Source organism: Centroberyx affinis, unplaced genomic scaffold, assembly GCF_046629955.1.
Source record: "Centroberyx affinis isolate AG114_WGS23_722 - 3 ecotype Tasmania unplaced genomic scaffold, CSIRO-AGI_Caff_v1 ptg004049l_1, whole genome shotgun sequence".
In the NCBI taxonomy this organism is placed as follows: Eukaryota; Metazoa; Chordata; class Actinopteri; order Beryciformes; family Berycidae; genus Centroberyx; species Centroberyx affinis.
In genome coordinates this window covers 895,206-912,661 of record NW_027281845.1, presented here as the reverse complement: position 1 = coordinate 912,661, position 17,456 = coordinate 895,206, and the positions used below count along the sequence as shown (strand labels likewise).

Genomic DNA, 17,456 nt, shown 5'->3' with positions numbered 1-17,456 from the left:
TTGAGACTCGTTCCTCAAGACTTGAGACTGACTTGGGACTCGAGCAAAGTTGACTTTGTCACACCTCTGTCAACCAGGCATGAAATTAAGTTTTGTCTGAGAACATGGCTTCTTTCAAAGCAAAAAGCCTTTGCATTAGTGTCAAGTCCTGGCATGTTCTTATCAGTGATTTTACCAAAACTGTTAGTTTATGACTGTATTTAATGCCAGATTCCATGCACTAAAGAGAAAATAGGTGCATGACGTGGTGTACATCGTTGCAATTCCAGTCATGCTTCACCAGTGAAAGTTACCCAGTTTCTACCCTGACCTCAACTGACATGCCTTTCACATTCATGGGTGCTATAGCTTTTAAATCAACTTCAAGACCCGTTTCAGTGGCAACAGGCCAACAAGAGCTTACATGTCTATACGTAAGCTTTGGTATTCGCCCTGTAATCTTACATCATGAACAGAATGTAGCTTGATAGCATGCTGCTATCCCTGGGCACCTACAGCAACTGTCCCAAACGGTGCAGTAGAGTTTACCAAAGGTATGTTTCGACTGAGAACATGGTCTCCTGCAAAGCAAAAAAAAAAAAAAAAAAATCAGGTATGAGTTAATGTTGAGATCATATGAAGTGGTTTTTAACCAAAGCCTAAAACTAGAAGGGCTGGGGCTGGCTTGGGGGACACTGATCTTGGATTCGTTCCGATTTGTGAGAGAAGTAAAAAGGAGCCAATCAGCCGCCAGTATGTAAATATGCGACATAAGGATCGGGTGCATAGAGCTGTGTCTCGACTTGGTTTAGTCCCTCCCCCTGCTTAAAATTGAATGGAATTTTCCAGTGAGTCTAGTCTAACTGAGTCGACCGCTGAAGCAGACGTAGCCGTTATCAGTGAAACGAAACAAACATACAAGAAATAAATAATAATAACTGCGAAAGAAATAACCTTTAGGTGAGTAGCAGATTAAAAAAAACAACGTTTAAATGAGTTAACGTGTGTTTAACGTGACTGGGTTTTTAAATTCAATCCTTGTATTGTTCTGAATGGCTAACGCCGGCTGGCTAGCGTTTGCTTGCTAGCTAAGGTTAACGTTACTACTAATCAACCGTTATCTCTGATCATCTGACTGTTTGAAAGGAAGTGTGTTTCTCTGTAAGACTAGAGGGACACTTGTTTGTGGAGGTTTTTTTTCTCTTCGTGTCATAATTAGCAAATGAATGCCTTGCAATGGATAACGTTCATTGATCAAGTCTTGACCTTATCGGAAATGGGATTAAAAAAAAATTCATAGGGGGATGTCTAGTCTGAAGCATGGATAGCTTTTGCATCTTTTCCCTAAAAATTATAACCAGCTCACGAGGAGTTGAAGTCGATGATTTACGCTAAACCTCTCACCGGCAGGATGTTGGAACAGATTCAACAAAAATTGCATTACCGACTACCGGCTTTTAGGCAGTAAGAGCGTCAGAGCTTACAAATGGCGGTAATGCCCAAATATGGTGTCCCGGTATGTGAGCGGGAACACGCCCCCGCCTACCATGTCACCCTCTTAGTAATGAGGTGCATAGATAAGCCAAAGCGCATCATGTGTGAGGGATAAGCTTTGTGTGCAGCGAGAGTTGTTGTATGTGTGTACTCACAGCTCTGTCTGTGTATTAAGTAACTCATACAAGTATCTCTATCTAGGACTCTACTCATTGGTTGACTCAAGAACACTTGGATCTACACACTACTTCGTTTTTACATCTCCTATCTTTACTTTTTTGAAAGCCACCATGTCTCAGCAGCAGATTAGGTAAGTCTACTTGTGTCTTTTTCCTACTTAAATCTAATTCAGTATAAGTATTGTTTATAGGTGTCTTTGTTTAGCTGTTGGCCAACCTAACATAATTGTCCTGCATCCATGTAATTATCATCTTTGTTGAGGGTAGTTGTCTTGATATACTAAATCCGTGTCTTTTTTTTTCTCCACTCAGCCTCCCAGCCAAGCTGATTAATGGGGGTATTGCTGGCATTGTTGGGGTTACTTGTGTCTTTCCCATTGACTTGGCAAAGACCAGGTTGCAGAACCAGAGACCAGGTCAGCAGGTCTACAAAAGCATGTAAGTCTTCTTAGTTACTGTTGTCGTGACATGTGGTCCCAAATCACTTATATAATACAATGCTGTTCTTGCTAATCCCATGATTGACATATGTTGATCTTCAGTGCATGCCATCATGATGTATATATAGACTTAGTTAAATGCCTGACCTGGTAGACCATGAGGACCATTTCATCTTTCTCATTCTCTCCCATGACTGGCCTAATCCTCTGGAATGCCCAATGACTATGGAAATTTACTGCTCTGTTCACCCTCTCAGCAACCATATTGGTCATAGCACCCACTGTTCCTGGAATTGGAATAATCACTGGCTTTGAGTTAATTTTTTGTGTAATTACACTTCTGTGAAAATTTTTGTTTCTCCTTTTAGGCAATTCATACTGATATTAAAATTTTCTGTTTCTAAAGGATGGACTGCCTTGTGAAGACAGTTCGATCAGAGGGATACTTTGGAATGTATAGAGGTAAGATTCATTCACATTTGAGTCTTAGGAACACATAGGCCAATACCAGAACCTGAAGAAGTTTGCTTTCAAACACTAAAACTTTGCAGAGGATAAGAGTATTTTTATATGGTTAAGCTGCGCATGGATATGATTACATATGGGTACACTTAATTGTTTGCTGAGGGTTCATGTCCTGTATATAGAGTATTGTCAATGCTTGAATTGCTTTAATTATTTAGAAATATGATTTAGTTTTAATCATTATAGGCTATGAAATGCTGATCAAAGAGAAGTAGCCAAAGCTATTGTTCTCATGCAAACTGCTTTTGCAACTTTTTGCTGTGTAATGTATTGGCAGATAATGTAGCACATGAGCAATCAGTAGGAACATAAATTGTCTGCTTCATTAATTTGTTCATGTAATGTAGAAAAGGAAAAGTTTAATTTTATGGGAGTAGTTTCATTTAAGGAAAATGGAGGTCTTTAGTGTGGGTCTCTGCTTGTGTGAGGAATGCTGTTTGTTTGCATCTGTGTTTTTCATATTACAGACTTGGGTCCCCCTGGGATATTGAAGGCTAGCCGATAAGGCGCAGCCACGCTGGAGGCAAATCATTTAATGGTTCTTACAACACTGCTCTATTTAAAACTAGGCACACGTTTTTGTTTTGCCATCTATTTGTTCCGTATTTTGGCTCCTTGTCTATATATATTTGTAACTATCTATTAGGCTGTCCCTCCACTGTCCTGTCAGTCTGTGGTGGAATCCCAGTTTCTGGACTATGGATTGTATCCTCGCAGACTTTGGTTGATCTTACAAATGCATCTGTGGCGGCCTGATAACATTTGTTTTTGAGATGGTACATAAGCTTGTTATGGACAGAATGCATCAGATTGCCACAGATGCATTTAAAGTTTACCCAAAGTCCACGTGGACAGAGCCCATAGCCAAGGATTCAGCCAGTCCTTTCACTAACATCTCTTAAATTTCTGTCCAAATTTCATCTTCTTTAACCAAACATTAACCTACTTACTGACTTGTAGCTTTCTTCTAGACACATAGAATGTCATTCTTCCCCAAGTTTTCTCCACATTAAAGTGGGCCCTATAATAAAATGACTTACTTTCTAGTCTGCATCCCCCTTGGATTGTTCATTTCCTGATTTCTTTCTCTTGTCATTATGTCTAGCTTGTTTCCCATTTTCCTTTTCAAACTCATGTCATTTAATTAACTTTCCCTTGAAATAATCCCCCTCCATCATGTCTCAATCTACTCTGAGTTGAGCTTTTTGTCTTGTCTATTCCATTTGTATGATGGTGTGCTTTAGATTAGTATACAATGGAATAATTCCATTCTAATGTTGAAATGATAGTGGCGGGGAATGTTTTGGGAATGTTGTAACATGTACTGAAGAATTCAAATTTGATTGTGAATGCATTGTTAATTTTCAGTTTTTGTCCTCAGGTGCTGCTGTAAATCTGACCCTGGTTACCCCTGAGAAGGCAATCAAGCTCGCCGCTAATGACTTCTTCCGTCATCACCTTGCCAAGGATGGGTAAGTAAGATCGTCTGGCCTTACACTCATTGAAATACCATATCCCATCAATTGTTTTCTAATATTTCTCTTAACTGTTAACAGGAAGGGGTTGACGGTATTCAAAGAGATGCTGGCAGGTTGTGGTGCAGGCATGTGCCAAGTTGTTGTCACTACCCCAATGGAAATGCTCAAGATTCAACTGCAGGATGCAGGCAGACTAGGTGAGCAAATATAACACATTCTTGGTACAGTTTAGCCTCTCTTCTTTTATGATATGTCACTAATGTATATTTTGTATCATTTGTTGAAAGCGGCCCAGCAGAGAAAGCCAGGCATGATGTCTACCACTAAGCTTGCGGCCACCACCGCCATGCTCAGCCGTTCCTACAACTCTGGCCCGGTGGTCCAGGCACCTCGGGCGGTGTCAGCCACTCAGATTGCCAGGGAGCTGCTCCACACCCAGGGCATCCAGGGGCTCTACAAAGGCCTGGGAGCCACACTAATGAGGTAAGTTCTCATTCCTCACTGAAGTGGAAGCAGTCTTAAGTTGGGAACTGCATAGACCAATTACACTGCACCAATTTTTTTATACCTAACAAGTTTGAATTGGTTTGATTTCTTTCTTTCAGGGATGTTCCCTTCTCGATCGTCTACTTCCCCTTGTTTGCCAACCTGAATCGCCTGGGTAAACCCAGTCCTGAGGAGGCCGCACCCTTCTACTGGGCTTTCCTCTCTGGCTGTGCGGCTGGATCCACTGCTGCAGTGGCTGTTAATCCCTGTGATGGTGAGTTTTGAGACGTCAACCACGTCACCTTCTGATGTGTCCTGTTGAGTGTCATCAGCAGTAATGTAATTGGTATGGATGTAATCTCAAGTTTTTTTTTCTTCTTCTTTCCAGTGGTGAAGACTAGATTGCAGTCACTGAACAAAGGGTCCACTGAGGAGTCTTATAACGGTGTTGTGGATTGTGTGAGGTGAGAAGGCTGAGCCATTCGTTGATCTACCTGTCATTCTCCTGTAGTAGCTTTTTATTGTAGTCGTGTATGTATGTGTGTGTAACAAACCCCCTCCATCTGTATCCCCACAGTAAGATCATGCGGAAGGAGGGACCGTCTGCCTTCCTGAAAGGTGCAGGCTGCCGGGCCCTGGTCATTGCCCCTCTGTTCGGTATAGTACAGGTCATGTACTTTGTTGGTGTTGGAGAATATATCCTGGACAACTCGCCTGTCAGCTTCCTGTCAGCATGAGACCAGACCGACCTCGTCAAGCTGGCTGGCTATGCACAGGACCTTTTTCAGCGTAGATGAAGTATATCAGCTAACAACTGGCAGCTACATACCACTGGTGTACAACTTTAAAAAAAAAAAAAAAAAAACTACAGATGACTGCTCTGAGTCAGAACAGCTTCAGTGAAAAAAACTAAACCTCTGTGGTTTCTGAACTTGTGTGGTCTAACGGCTGCGTTGCACTTCCACATTTTTGGCTTATTCAATAGGCTGTGACCAATGTTTGCACTTGAAGATATCAGCCTTGCTGGGCTGGGGACTTAGAGTTGCAGTGTTATCTTTTCTTTGTCCCTCGATAGTCCTGCTCGTCTTCCCTCTGTGAGGGAGAGGAGCTGTGAATGACTTCATTAAAGTGACAGACCTTCAATTTGTTTTTCCCAATTCATCACTTTTCAAATTGTTTTTGAACATGTGAGATACACTTTTGAATTGTTGGATGCAGTAGCTTGCAGTATATATATATTTTTTTCTCATGTAATTATTTTTTTCATTGCTGTATTATGACATGAAGCCTTCAATTAGTAACAAGGGCTTTGATTGGAGGAAAGAAACACGACAGGGCCCAATTTGTACATGCAGAAGAATGTTTATCTTTTTTTATATACATTTTCAACAAATGTGAGTGTAATGTTTAATTTGACTGATCATAAACCTTCCGATTGACATGGACCATATGGTTTGTTAAACCATTGAGACAGTGTCCTGACATATACTTGATATTTAGCCCTACAGTAGTTTGTTCATCCGTTGACTTTGTATTATATCTGCAAATACTTGAGATGCATTAATGCACATTATGTTTGTCCACCTAAACTCAAATTTAGATGGAATGGGGTACTTGATGCATAGCTTAAAAGTATTTAAAAATTCAACCATCTTTGGTTTATGCCTTAACAGAGCGGATTTCTCATTCTGAGAAAAAAACTCTTGGCCAAAATAGCGTTATGCTACTGTGTGCATGTTGAAATAATTGTTACCACACTTTCTATGTTTGTGCTGTCTTTTGTACATAAATGTAAGAAATAAAGTTTTACTATGCTCTCAACCTGTGTTAATGGGTCTGTTAAACTGGATGATGTAACCAGACGGATATGGGAGACACCAGTGTCACCAGCGTAAAGGAGATGGACAAAATAACAGAAATGCTGCATAAAACACAACAAGAACTTTGAAGAAACCACGGACAGTGGACAAATGACAAATACATGTAACGGGCCTCAAATGTAGAAGTAACCACTGTATACTTTATAAGTTAGTATAAATTATCAATTATCACAACATACAATAAACCTAGGAAGGAAAGTATTCTGATGTGTACTACTAAAAGAAACACTTTCTAAAGCGAAGTCAACGATTAGAGCTGCTTGACATTACCATTGTATTGTTTTAAAATCTAACTTTTATGTAAGCAATCTAAGGAAAATACCGTAGGGCAATTACATCAGTGTAGTCTATACATAGCAGTTACATAAGTGCATACTTGTGCTACAGTTACTTGCCAAACATTGCTCAACTCAGGTGTAACACTTGGCTGCTGCTCCGTATAATTTAACAAGAAAGAATGCTGACATGTCAAGAAACCTGACCTGCCACTGAGTGGATTTATGAGATGCAGCACTGCTGCTAGTTCTGGTACGTTGTCAAAAGCAAACTTATATGATTCTGACTGTTTAGAGGCAGGAAACAGAAGATAAACACAGATGTCAATAAAAGCACCCAATATGTATTTTTTATTGTGGTTAACAGTACGTTATGAGTCCACATTTACTACATTATTCTATAATTCACATCTTATTGGCACACCAACAAAATTTACATCCACAATAATTCACACAAAATGCAAACTAGCTCACTGTTACGGTTCACACATCATATGCTCCAGAAGAGCTTGAGCAGGACATTGTATAAGTTCATTAACATTTAGATCAATTTGGAGATTTACAGAATGGCAGTTCGTCATCAGACTTTTCCTAACCCTTTGGGTTGATATCATGTCTACACTTCCTCTATTGTGCTTTAAAGTAGAAATACTTTGGAATGATCACAGGCCGCAAGCACAGTAGTACTGTACATATTGAAATCACGATGAATAGATAATGGGTACAATAGCTGGAGGCTTGTCTGTGTTTGACTATATAGGCACATAATGAAATTTATAATGCAAAGGTAGGCTAGTCCTCAAAACATTTAAGCGCATGATTGGCATTAGGCCTATAAATTACGTAAAAAGGGATATAAAGGACACTGAATAAATAATGTTAATCAACAGCAGATACATAAAATAAGTGTCCATATTTACAGCAATACTCCTCAGTCATAACATTCCTGTGTCAAAGAGGCCTTTTACTGTAGCCTCTGGAACAGCAGCAGTGTAACAAGAGGATGCTAGAAACGAGGAATGTCATAGAGTAGTGCCAAACGCAGAGCATGTGTTATGGAAAGGAAAGAAGAGAAAGTAATGTGTTTCAGTGCTGGTGGCGTTGAGGAGAAGGTGTAAAGATGGCGGTCCAGCGTATCGTGTTGAGTTCGGCCCTTGATACTGGGACAGTCGGGATGTAATTGTGCTCTCTTTGTGATATTCGGTGAACCTCCCCACCTAATTACCCCGGACTTGCATAAGTGACATTAAAAAGTCCTCGGCCTCTCCCCGTCTTATGCAGATAGGTTGATTCTGAGGGGTTCAGTGAGCCTGTACAGGGCTGGCTGGTAGGGTGGGAGGCGGGGTCAACTCACCGTCTATATGACCTCCCTGCTGTTCCTGATCGCACAACAGAGCACCATGCTGAAGATCATCCCTATGATCTGAGGAGACAATCACACACATTTTGGGACATGCTGAAACAAATATCAGTAGGCTGTGAAGATTCATGAAAGGTTGTACATAATGTGCATGAACCAGTTTAATCAACAAATTGTCATTGTGGATAAATAGTGACAAATTATCACAAAATTATCAAAAATCTGAACTATTATATCAGGTTTATGAGGAATATTTGGTTTTGTAAATCCTCACCATTACTCCTGCAATCCCAATCCCAACATATCCAATGATACACAGCTTTTCGTTGAAAAAGTCTGTTATCGCAGTCAGGCAGTCCTATAAACAAATACAAACAACACTTCGTTATTCATGCCGTCTATTGTTGACATCGAACCTCCCCTGCTGTAAATTATTTTATATCAAACAAGGGAGAAGGATAAATACTACTGATACATATACAGTATGTGGTTCCAACACTATACTGCTGCAATTTTATAGTTTTACAATGGTGTTACACTGCCACTCTGTGGCTATGCGGTGTCAAAGCAGCATGAGAGTTTACCTTGGTCTCCTCAACCTCGGGGCACAGAGCAGGGTTTGGTGTGGAGCCTCCACAGCAGTTCAGCTATAAATGCAAAGGAAAGGCCCTATCAGGATAAAACCTTGATCCTGGTCACACTGATAGTGACAACAACTGACAAATGAAGGAGACAAGTGAACATGAAGAATATTGTACTCACAACAGTGTGGTACATGGATGCTATTGCAGTGCTGTTGGAATTGGAGTTGTCAGCAATGGAGCTGCTATAAAACTTTTGGACTTCCTCGACGATCTAATATTGATAAAAGATAACACAAAATAAGTTAGTGATAATGCTTTTTGTGTGAATTGAATCATTGTATTTCAAAAGCAAAGAACATAATAAAATTGCTGTACCTGTTCCTTGTTTATGAATCCAAACACACCAGCTGCAATCTCTGCACCGAAGATTATCATAAGGCAAGCGAAGAACTGCAGGACAGAGAGCGAGCTTATCATCGCATACGAGCTAGGCCTATCTCTCACATGGCAAGGTTAGGTACAGTGAACCAGCAAGCATTCAGGGGGATTATGCCGCATGTATTTTTGAAATGTCAGTACAGGAACAACAAAGCACAGCACCGTAGCGCATGGATGATGCGCTATAGACAGGCAGTGAACACTTAAACTCACTGATGCGAGAAGACACTGAGACTCGCGCACAGCCCCAAAGCAACCAAAGAACCCCACCAGCATCATGAGCCCTCCTGCACCAATAAGGATGTACACCGCTGAGGAAAGGAAAGGGGAGATAAGAGGAGACAGATTAGTACTTTAAATAACGTCTTTCCCTGGAAATAAAGTGGTCAGTCAGTGGTTCTCAAGCGTGGGGTCTGGGGACCACCAGGGGTCCTTGAGGGGGTACCAGGCGGTCTCAAGCAAATTGATGAATTGTTAAACTTCACCATTATTTAATTTACAAGAAGTTAACACAATTAGAGAATGTAGAAGAATAACTATTTTAATCATAGCTTCACTGTTATCCCTCTACAGATAGTCATGGAATTCTGGACAAAATCATATAACTATAAAAAAATATTCTCAGATTTGGGTCCAAGATACAAAATCTCATAGAATGGGGGTCTGTGGCCCTAATGTGGACTAAATTAGGGTCCTTGATATGAAAAAGGTTGAGAATCACTGCTCTATGTGATATGACTGCAACTCATAGCCATAACTGAAGGTGGCAGCATTATCCAAGTGCTGTTATAAAGACCACCATTAAAGTAGAGGTTATAATGGGATTGTTGTTCTGTCAACTCAAATGTGTAGGTGGAAACTCCTTCTGTGCAGCCTTTTGTGAGTTAAGATGAAAGAGATCTGAAACCAAAGAAAATCCCCGGCACAATTTATAGGAAATAAGGTGTTTTCCGTTCTTTGGCTTGTTGTTCCTCTGTTCACTTTCAATAATACATTTTTGTCATTCTGTTGTCAGTTTTTACAGCCTGAGTTTTCTGTATTTCTGTCAAAGCACTGGTATATAAACTACAACCACGGTGTAGTGGTCATCATGTCTGAGGTACACACAGAAGCCCTGTGTTCAATCCCCAGCAGAATAACCACTCTCAGAGTGGCCCAGTGCTTGAAGAGACTGCCTGAAAACTGACAGGTCTGAAGATGAGTCCCTGCAATAGCCATCTGTCCATCCCTGTTGATGTAGAGAACAAGACACTGGACTCTGCAAAGAGCTGACCCCACACTCCAGCCCCCCTGGAAACCTTACCCATCTGTAGGTGTCTCAGAGGAATATGCAAACAAATGACTCTGTGTAGTGGACCAGGATCAAGTGCTGTGTCTTTTAAAATCTAAATTAAAGGCTATAGTCTATTGAAGAGCAAGGCCTCTACTCCACTATGGTGGCAGGTTCAATTCCCAATCCACACCACTCATAAAGCTAATGCAAAAGGCAATTTGACTGACAATGCTTTTTTCCTAGCAAAAACAAACTCTTTCCAGGTTAATTAACTCTACTGACGCATATAAACACATCATCTTTCTCATAGTGCAACCCTAATATTCAGCACCTTGTGTGTTTCTCAACCCCTAAGCAGCAGAGCCAGAGATGACAGCAGACTTGACAAAGACCGGGATTTGCCCGGGGTTTGATTGCTGCAACGAGAATTAAACTACAGCTCCATGGGATGGCGTCACCTCCCTTGTGTTACTCCCTCGCTCCCAGCCCTCACTACTGAACCCCTCACACTGTAACTATACACCAGACCAGTCCCTAAGGTCCATGCTAAGGGCCTAATCAGTGACATAGGCAGCAACCACTGCAGCAATTTAATTAATCCACATGGGGGAATGCAAGCTGTTGTTTTCCTGCTGCTGAACAAAAGGGGAGGTAAAGACGAAGCCGTCCACTGTGACTAGACTGCTGGAGGGATCTGGAAATAAGAAAGACACTGCTTCAAAGCCAATTGTCTGGGTTAGCAATGGGAAATATCATGGGCCAAGAAAAGTTCCATATACAAAATGTGTCCAGAGAACTCGTCTTGACACATGATGTTTTCCATCGCTTAGGCACTGACTTTTGATATGCAGCTTTTTACAGCACTCCCTCTTCTTGAAACCACCAATATCTACCAACAGACATTTACCATTTATACTTCTTCCCTGGGCCAAAGTTGGTGGAAGGTATCAGTTGGAAATGCAAATCAATGAGTGCAAACTGATCTTTCTCTCTTTCTGTCTCTATCTGTCTCACTCCCTGTCTATCTCCCTGTCTCTCTCTCTGTCTTTCTCTGTCTCTCTCACACACACATACACACACATGCACACACAATGCCTGTTTACACACAGCAGCACAGAGTCACAGAGGTGACACAATGGAAAGTGAATCACCCATAGAGAATGCTGCCACCTTGCCTTGTTATGGTATCACTCTGTTTAGTCTTGTAAAATCTCCTTGCTAGAGCTACTTGTAGGCAGCCACACTCCACCATTCTGCACAGGCAGCCCAAGATAATATTTATTTTGTTGCTAAGGCTCCTCTGTAAGGCGACACAGCGCTGTGATCAATCTTCAGCAGGATCTTTACAGATATATAAAGAGATATATAGATAAATTGACAAACTTCTGCAGTGTCAACTGCCGCAGCCTCTCGCTGCCGAAGGGCTGTTCATGGGCAGATCAGGTACCAAGCAAATGATCATCAAGGAAAATGTGTCTGGCAAGAGCAGCTGATATGATATTTGAATGTCAAATTTAACCAAACTGAGCAGAACATTATCACACTTGCAGCAGTTGGCATGCCCTGGCATCAAACAAATTACAGTGAGAATAAAAACCCCAAACGCCCTGTTTTATCTTCTCTTACATTTACACAAGGCTAGAACTAAGAAGCTGGCTAGTTGCTGTGTGAAACATTACTTTGTGGAAGGATGTCACGCATGATATCATGACTGTTACTTTGAACTGAGTGTTAAGGGTAGAAGTCATAGTCCATCACCTGCCCCACCCCGACAAGCTACTACACCCTGAGGGGCAGCAGCCACTTCCATGAAAGAATTGCAGAGAGCTGATGAAGTGAAGTCACCATTTTAGGTCATGCTCTAAATGGGAGTAACAAGAATAGGCTTCATTCTAGTCATTTGAGCCTACAGAGAGTGAGAGAGAGAGAGAGAGAGAGAGAGAGAGAGAGAGAGAGAGAGAGAGAGAGAGAGAGAGAGAGAAGGCCTATTGTACAGAATACTAGAACACTACTGAACACTGAAGGGTGTTTGTCTTGTCTACTGTATGTTCTAATTGTCTACTGTATGTTTTATTGGTAGCATTGTGGAGGAACTGCTCATTCAATATCAATCAAAAGCCACAGCTGTTCGCTAAGTGCTGTGGTGAACCTATAAGCCCTTTTAGTCAGACAGAAATGTTCATTAATAATCAACTAAAGGCTCAAGTCAGTTTGTCTCAGTTCCATTCTCAAGGGGAACACCATTCAACTGACAAATTAATGTTTTTCCTATAGTAGGACAATCAAATCAATATTTGAGAATATGAACTGCTCCCTCCCAAAGCCATGAGCCTGAGAACTAAATGTTAGGATGTCATATAATATCTGGAGCTGCTATAAAGAATAGGAGACTGATTTTGTGGACCCACAGAATATTTGTTTGAGTTTTTGTACAAAATTTGTTTTATTCTACACCATAAAATGTGTTGTGATCTCCAGATTAAAAAAACACTTTATACCTTGTTACATGGCAAGGTAGAGTCACGGGTTTCTAGTTTGCTATTTGCATATTGATTTGACTGTCTCAGACCAGTGGAATAACATATACAAACTCTTAAAATGACTGGTGCTCCCCTTTAAATAGAAATAAAGTTTGGGGCTGACAAAATCTACATGTGACTTCCTTCCTCATATCATAAGCTGTGTGCCAAATAGGTGCAGCCGATCATGTCCATTGCTGCAGAGTGGATTTAAGTTAAACCGGCACTTTTATAGATAATTAAGATGAATGCACTGAATGAGGCCTGTCCATCTGCCCGTCACAGAAAAAAGTATTCAAATGCATTTCACTTATTATCTTGAGCCATATCTATGCAGATGTGAGTCTGCAGGTAGGCCGGACTCTGACTCACCTATGAAGAAGGTCTCAGGGGCGTCATCACCTGTCAGGAGCTGGACTGTATCTGGGTCAAACCTCAGCCACAGTCCCACTGCCAGCACAAACGAGCCTGACAGCTGGGGAATTAAAAACATACACTCAATATTAATGGTATAGCTACACAATTCTGCAGGTGCTGCATGATTAGAATAATATGGCACACATTTAGACCCAGCATTGTTGAAATGTAATCCCAAAGTGGTAATTTGATGATAAGCAATCATTACTGTGGTGTTTCTGCACTGCAAATCCCAGAGATCACCTGTCAATCAAACAGTGTGTCCAGTACTGTGACATCATTTTCCTTGGATTTTCTGTTGATTAAGTATTACTTTAAGACATTTTTGTAACTTCTTCTTCATCTTCTGCTCAAAATAACATTGTGCTGTGTGGGATGGCATTCTGGGAGATGACTAAATTTGGCCAGCCATGGTGAGGTTTATTCTGGTGGGAAATGGTGCGTAATATGGGGCGGATGTGAGAAACAGATTGGCAGGTGTGATGCGCCTGACGAGTCTCAGCTCATCACAACACTGAGCAGGACGTCGCACATCGCTGCTCCCTGGGCAAGCTTTACCAGAAATAAACCTATCGATTGAAACACAGGAATATAAAGTGGCGTCACCCTGAGTCAGTTAATCCTTCTGTCCTTCCAGCGACACTTAAAAGACACATTTTGTTTAAACCTCTAATCTTTGGTTAATTTAAATGAACAGATTAAGGGTTATTTACACATAAATTCATGAAGGGTAGATTTGCTGATGAATAATAATCACAATTTTCTGATATCTCGCAAAACAACAGGTGAATTTCTCTACATTGTACACAAAAAAATCAGATGTAAACAAATGATTTACAGGTTGAAAATGCATTTACAACTCATGTGTCTCTGTCTTTTAGAGCCATTTCCTGTCTCATGAACTCAGTCAATGAATTAAAAAAAACTAGCCTCTTTCTGATTTATTAAACTTCTAAACCTTTAAAGGTGAGCTCTGACAAAAATATTGAATTCCAATATTCTGAGACGAATACTGATGCTAATATGAAACTGTAACCAAAACAGTCTGTTTATTCCATGATCCTATCCTGTCTTACGCTTTCTATTCATACAGCCTGTAGCATAAACAAGGGACTGATGTGAGAATTAAAATATTTGGAAAAGGAAAAACACTTTGTTGCTGCAGCTAATGCTTCAATATGGATCGTCGGCGTATCAGATCTGAACCCCAACATCACATCAGTGGTCCATCTCCCATGGTGCATTTCAGCCACAGGCTGTGCCAGCCTCACAGAGCCTGGGTGATGTAACTCACACAGGCATTGGCTGCCCGTTGGCACCGCACCCCAAAATGACAGTGTACTGTACGCCCCTTTTGGCTCGGACCACAACGGCACTGCTCTCAGTCCCCAAACTCCACAACAAAGAGGCTGCTGTCTGTTTGGGTGACACCACTTTGGGACAAGTGATTGTCTTACAGAGCATAGATTACTCGATGCAGCCGCTTGAAGCCCATATACTATATCAATTAGTGCTTAAACATAAGTATCCATTGAAGTCAATTACATGAGTCTATAACAGGATCTTTCATATACATGATTTTATCTATTTGACCATTCACAATTGACCAAGGTATGAGAATAACAAAATAGATTTTATCTAATGTAGAATCAACATACAGTATGAATTTGACTTCAGAAAATAAATTATATATATTTTTGGCATGTATGGAGATCTGTAGCCTAATCCCTTGCATGTTAAAGTGTGAATTAATTTTTCACTGCTTCTACATTTGTTATGTAAATCGTGCCAAATGTATTTACACTAATATAGATAGATAATAATAAGACCTAACACAGTGTCAGATGAAAAGTCATTGCACTGTAAATCATCAGTGATTCCACAGTAGCCTCTGCTGCCTGCTCTCCCAGACAGAGCCACAGGTAACACACACCTGAGCAAACCTAATGCAGCATAACAGTCTCTCTCCGTGATAGCAAAAACCCCCATGATGTACCCAAAACAGATTAACCCAGTCAACACCCAGCACACTCCCAGGCCTGGAACAGGAAAGTCACATCACACTGCCAAACTGGTGAAGCAAGGGGTCGGAAAGCAGTGGCTGGGTTTCATAGCTGTGTTGGAAATGTAGCAACACACTGCAGTTCTGGCCTGTGTGTGTGTTGCAGTATGACTGTATAAGACGCTGTAGAAGTGACAAAAGTGACTGCAACTAAATTTCACCAGGTTATACATAATTAATGAAGCATAATTAAAAGGATAAGTGGCTTTAAGGCAATCTTTTTAATTTACTATTAATAATAAAGTATTTTATAGACTATTTTATAGACTACTTTATGGGCTTTAATTAAGTGAATATAATGGCCATAAAATAGGGGAATGGATTGAGAATTATGCCCTTAAGGCCTTGAGGAAACGTAAGGTCTACTATACAGCAGTCCCATGTCGTACACTGAGAGAGAGAGAGAGAAAGAGAGAGAGAGAGAGAGAGAGACAGAGAGAGAGAGAGACTAGTGTGGCAGGTGGATGGAAACAAACTGCATGCTTACAGTAACAGTTCATCCATTTCTCAAGTGAATACTGAAACTATTATATTCGCAAGCTTCATTCAAAACGGTATCTCGCTGATCATTAGACCGACAGGTAGCTAATAACGTTGATTGCTACATGTAACCCATGCGTACCACAATAAGGTGGACCACTAACAGGTTTGTCATGACAACAGAGCGAGATTATAACAACAGGATAAATAAAAATCAAATCTGTCTTCCGGCAAAAATCGATAGGCTATTCAACCCATGAGTGTAATTTCTTTAGCTGCGAACAAAGGTTAGGCTACGATTCAGCAACAATAAAACGTTTGAGCTCACTGAATGCAACATTGTTTCCATGCAGATCATTATCAACCCGTTTCTGGAGCGGACTTACCCAGAATATGAAGTTGAAAACGAATAGGAGATATTTCACGCATTTCATCCCACCCTGCACTTTACTCATGGCGCCAGATGATTTGTCGCTATCTGCAATCAAAACAATATCCCACAGTTATTCTTTGCAAATGCACGCCTCTCCCAGTTGGACATCAACCATGCAATGACCTGCACCGCTACACTATCTAAACATGAAAACATGCGCATAAGCTGCACAGGCTGCGCGCCTTCTTGGACCGCCCATCTCTGTGTGAGGGTGCTCTTAGGACAGGGGTTCCCAAGGTGGGGTCCAGGGACGGGCAGGGGTCCTTGAGGGGGGCTCCAGGAGGTCCCCCAGCAAAATCAAGACTAGTTTCAACACTGACTAGAGTTAAGCATGATGAGTGTATAAGGGCTGGGGTTGCCTGTTTGATAGATAAGACTTGGTGCAGAATTATATAACAGTCCAAATTGTAGGTGGGAGATTGGTGGGTACTGTATTAACAAAACGGTCATCCCTTTGTATTCCCTCACTGTGCTAATTTCAAGTAAGTAAAATATTAGTGAAATTCAACTACTCCTCAGTTGCTGGGCCACCTGAACCCCCTCAAGGACCCATGGGGGGCCCTGGACCCAACTTTGGGACCCACTGCACTAGCGGATTGAACAGCTACATAGTTTTGTTCACATCAAAATCTCAAAGTCACCATTTACAGTGATGATGGGAAGCCTATAAGCTCCATGTTTTTTTTTTTTTTTTTTTTTTAGCTTTAGTTCCCTTCAGCAACTGAACTTTAGTTCAATTGTTGTTACCTTCAAACTAAATTATGATGAGTATTAATGTATGATTGTGAATTATTTATCAACTGAATCATCATTCATGTCCCGCAATATTACAATACATTTTACTCTGATGGGTTTTAACTGAAACGCCGGTTTTTGTTTTCCCTTCAGGTCATCCTAAACCATGCCAAAAATATAATCACATGTTTATTATGGAAATATGGGATTTTTGTGTACTGTATGTACCTAAAACACAGTGTTTTGTGCCTCACTGTGCCAATGACCCCACAGCTGTAAGAAGTTGCAGGCAGTTGTAGCCTATTCCTTTGTGTTACATCTATCTATCTTTTTGTGTCCGTGCAGAAAATATTATATAAATTATACTTGGTATAGGTTACTTTATGAAGAACAGAACTGTTAGTGAATTAAATCAGAAA

At 40.9% G+C, this 17,456-nt stretch overlaps 2 protein-coding genes across 4 annotated transcripts; one reads left to right on the top strand and one right to left on the bottom strand.

Annotated features, from left to right (window-relative positions):
- Positions 1-817: 817 nt before the first annotated feature.
- On the top strand, positions 818-6,418 carry slc25a55a (solute carrier family 25 member 55a). 3 transcript variants are annotated; one of them, XM_071542302.1, is made up of 10 exons: positions 818-939; positions 1,675-1,783; positions 1,965-2,090; positions 2,499-2,554; positions 3,999-4,089; positions 4,174-4,292; positions 4,383-4,578; positions 4,701-4,855; positions 4,970-5,045; positions 5,159-6,418. In XM_071542302.1, exons 2-10 carry the CDS (start codon positions 1,764-1,766, stop codon positions 5,316-5,318), a joined length of 999 nt encoding a protein of 332 aa, XP_071398403.1. In that variant the 5' UTR covers positions 818-939; positions 1,675-1,763; the 3' UTR covers positions 5,319-6,418. The 3 variants fall into 3 exon arrangements, with proteins under 3 accessions (XP_071398403.1, XP_071398404.1, XP_071398405.1); XM_071542304.1 differs by lacking the exons at positions 818-939; positions 1,675-1,783 and adding an exon at positions 3,085-3,155 and having other exon boundaries at positions 2,051-2,090; positions 5,159-6,417; XM_071542303.1 differs by lacking the exons at positions 818-939; positions 1,675-1,783 and having other exon boundaries at positions 1,998-2,090; positions 2,499-3,140; positions 5,159-6,417.
- A 642-nt stretch (positions 6,419-7,060) lies between these two features.
- Positions 7,061-16,403, bottom strand: tspan2a (tetraspanin 2a). Its single transcript, XM_071542315.1, has 8 exons — positions 16,256-16,403; positions 13,283-13,385; positions 9,332-9,429; positions 9,056-9,130; positions 8,859-8,951; positions 8,681-8,743; positions 8,371-8,454; positions 7,061-8,159 (listed from the first exon to the last, which is right to left on the bottom strand). Exons 1-8 carry the CDS (start codon positions 16,322-16,324, stop codon positions 8,094-8,096), a joined length of 651 nt encoding a protein of 216 aa, XP_071398416.1. The 5' UTR covers positions 16,325-16,403; the 3' UTR covers positions 7,061-8,093.
- Positions 16,404-17,456: the final 1,053 nt, after the last annotated feature.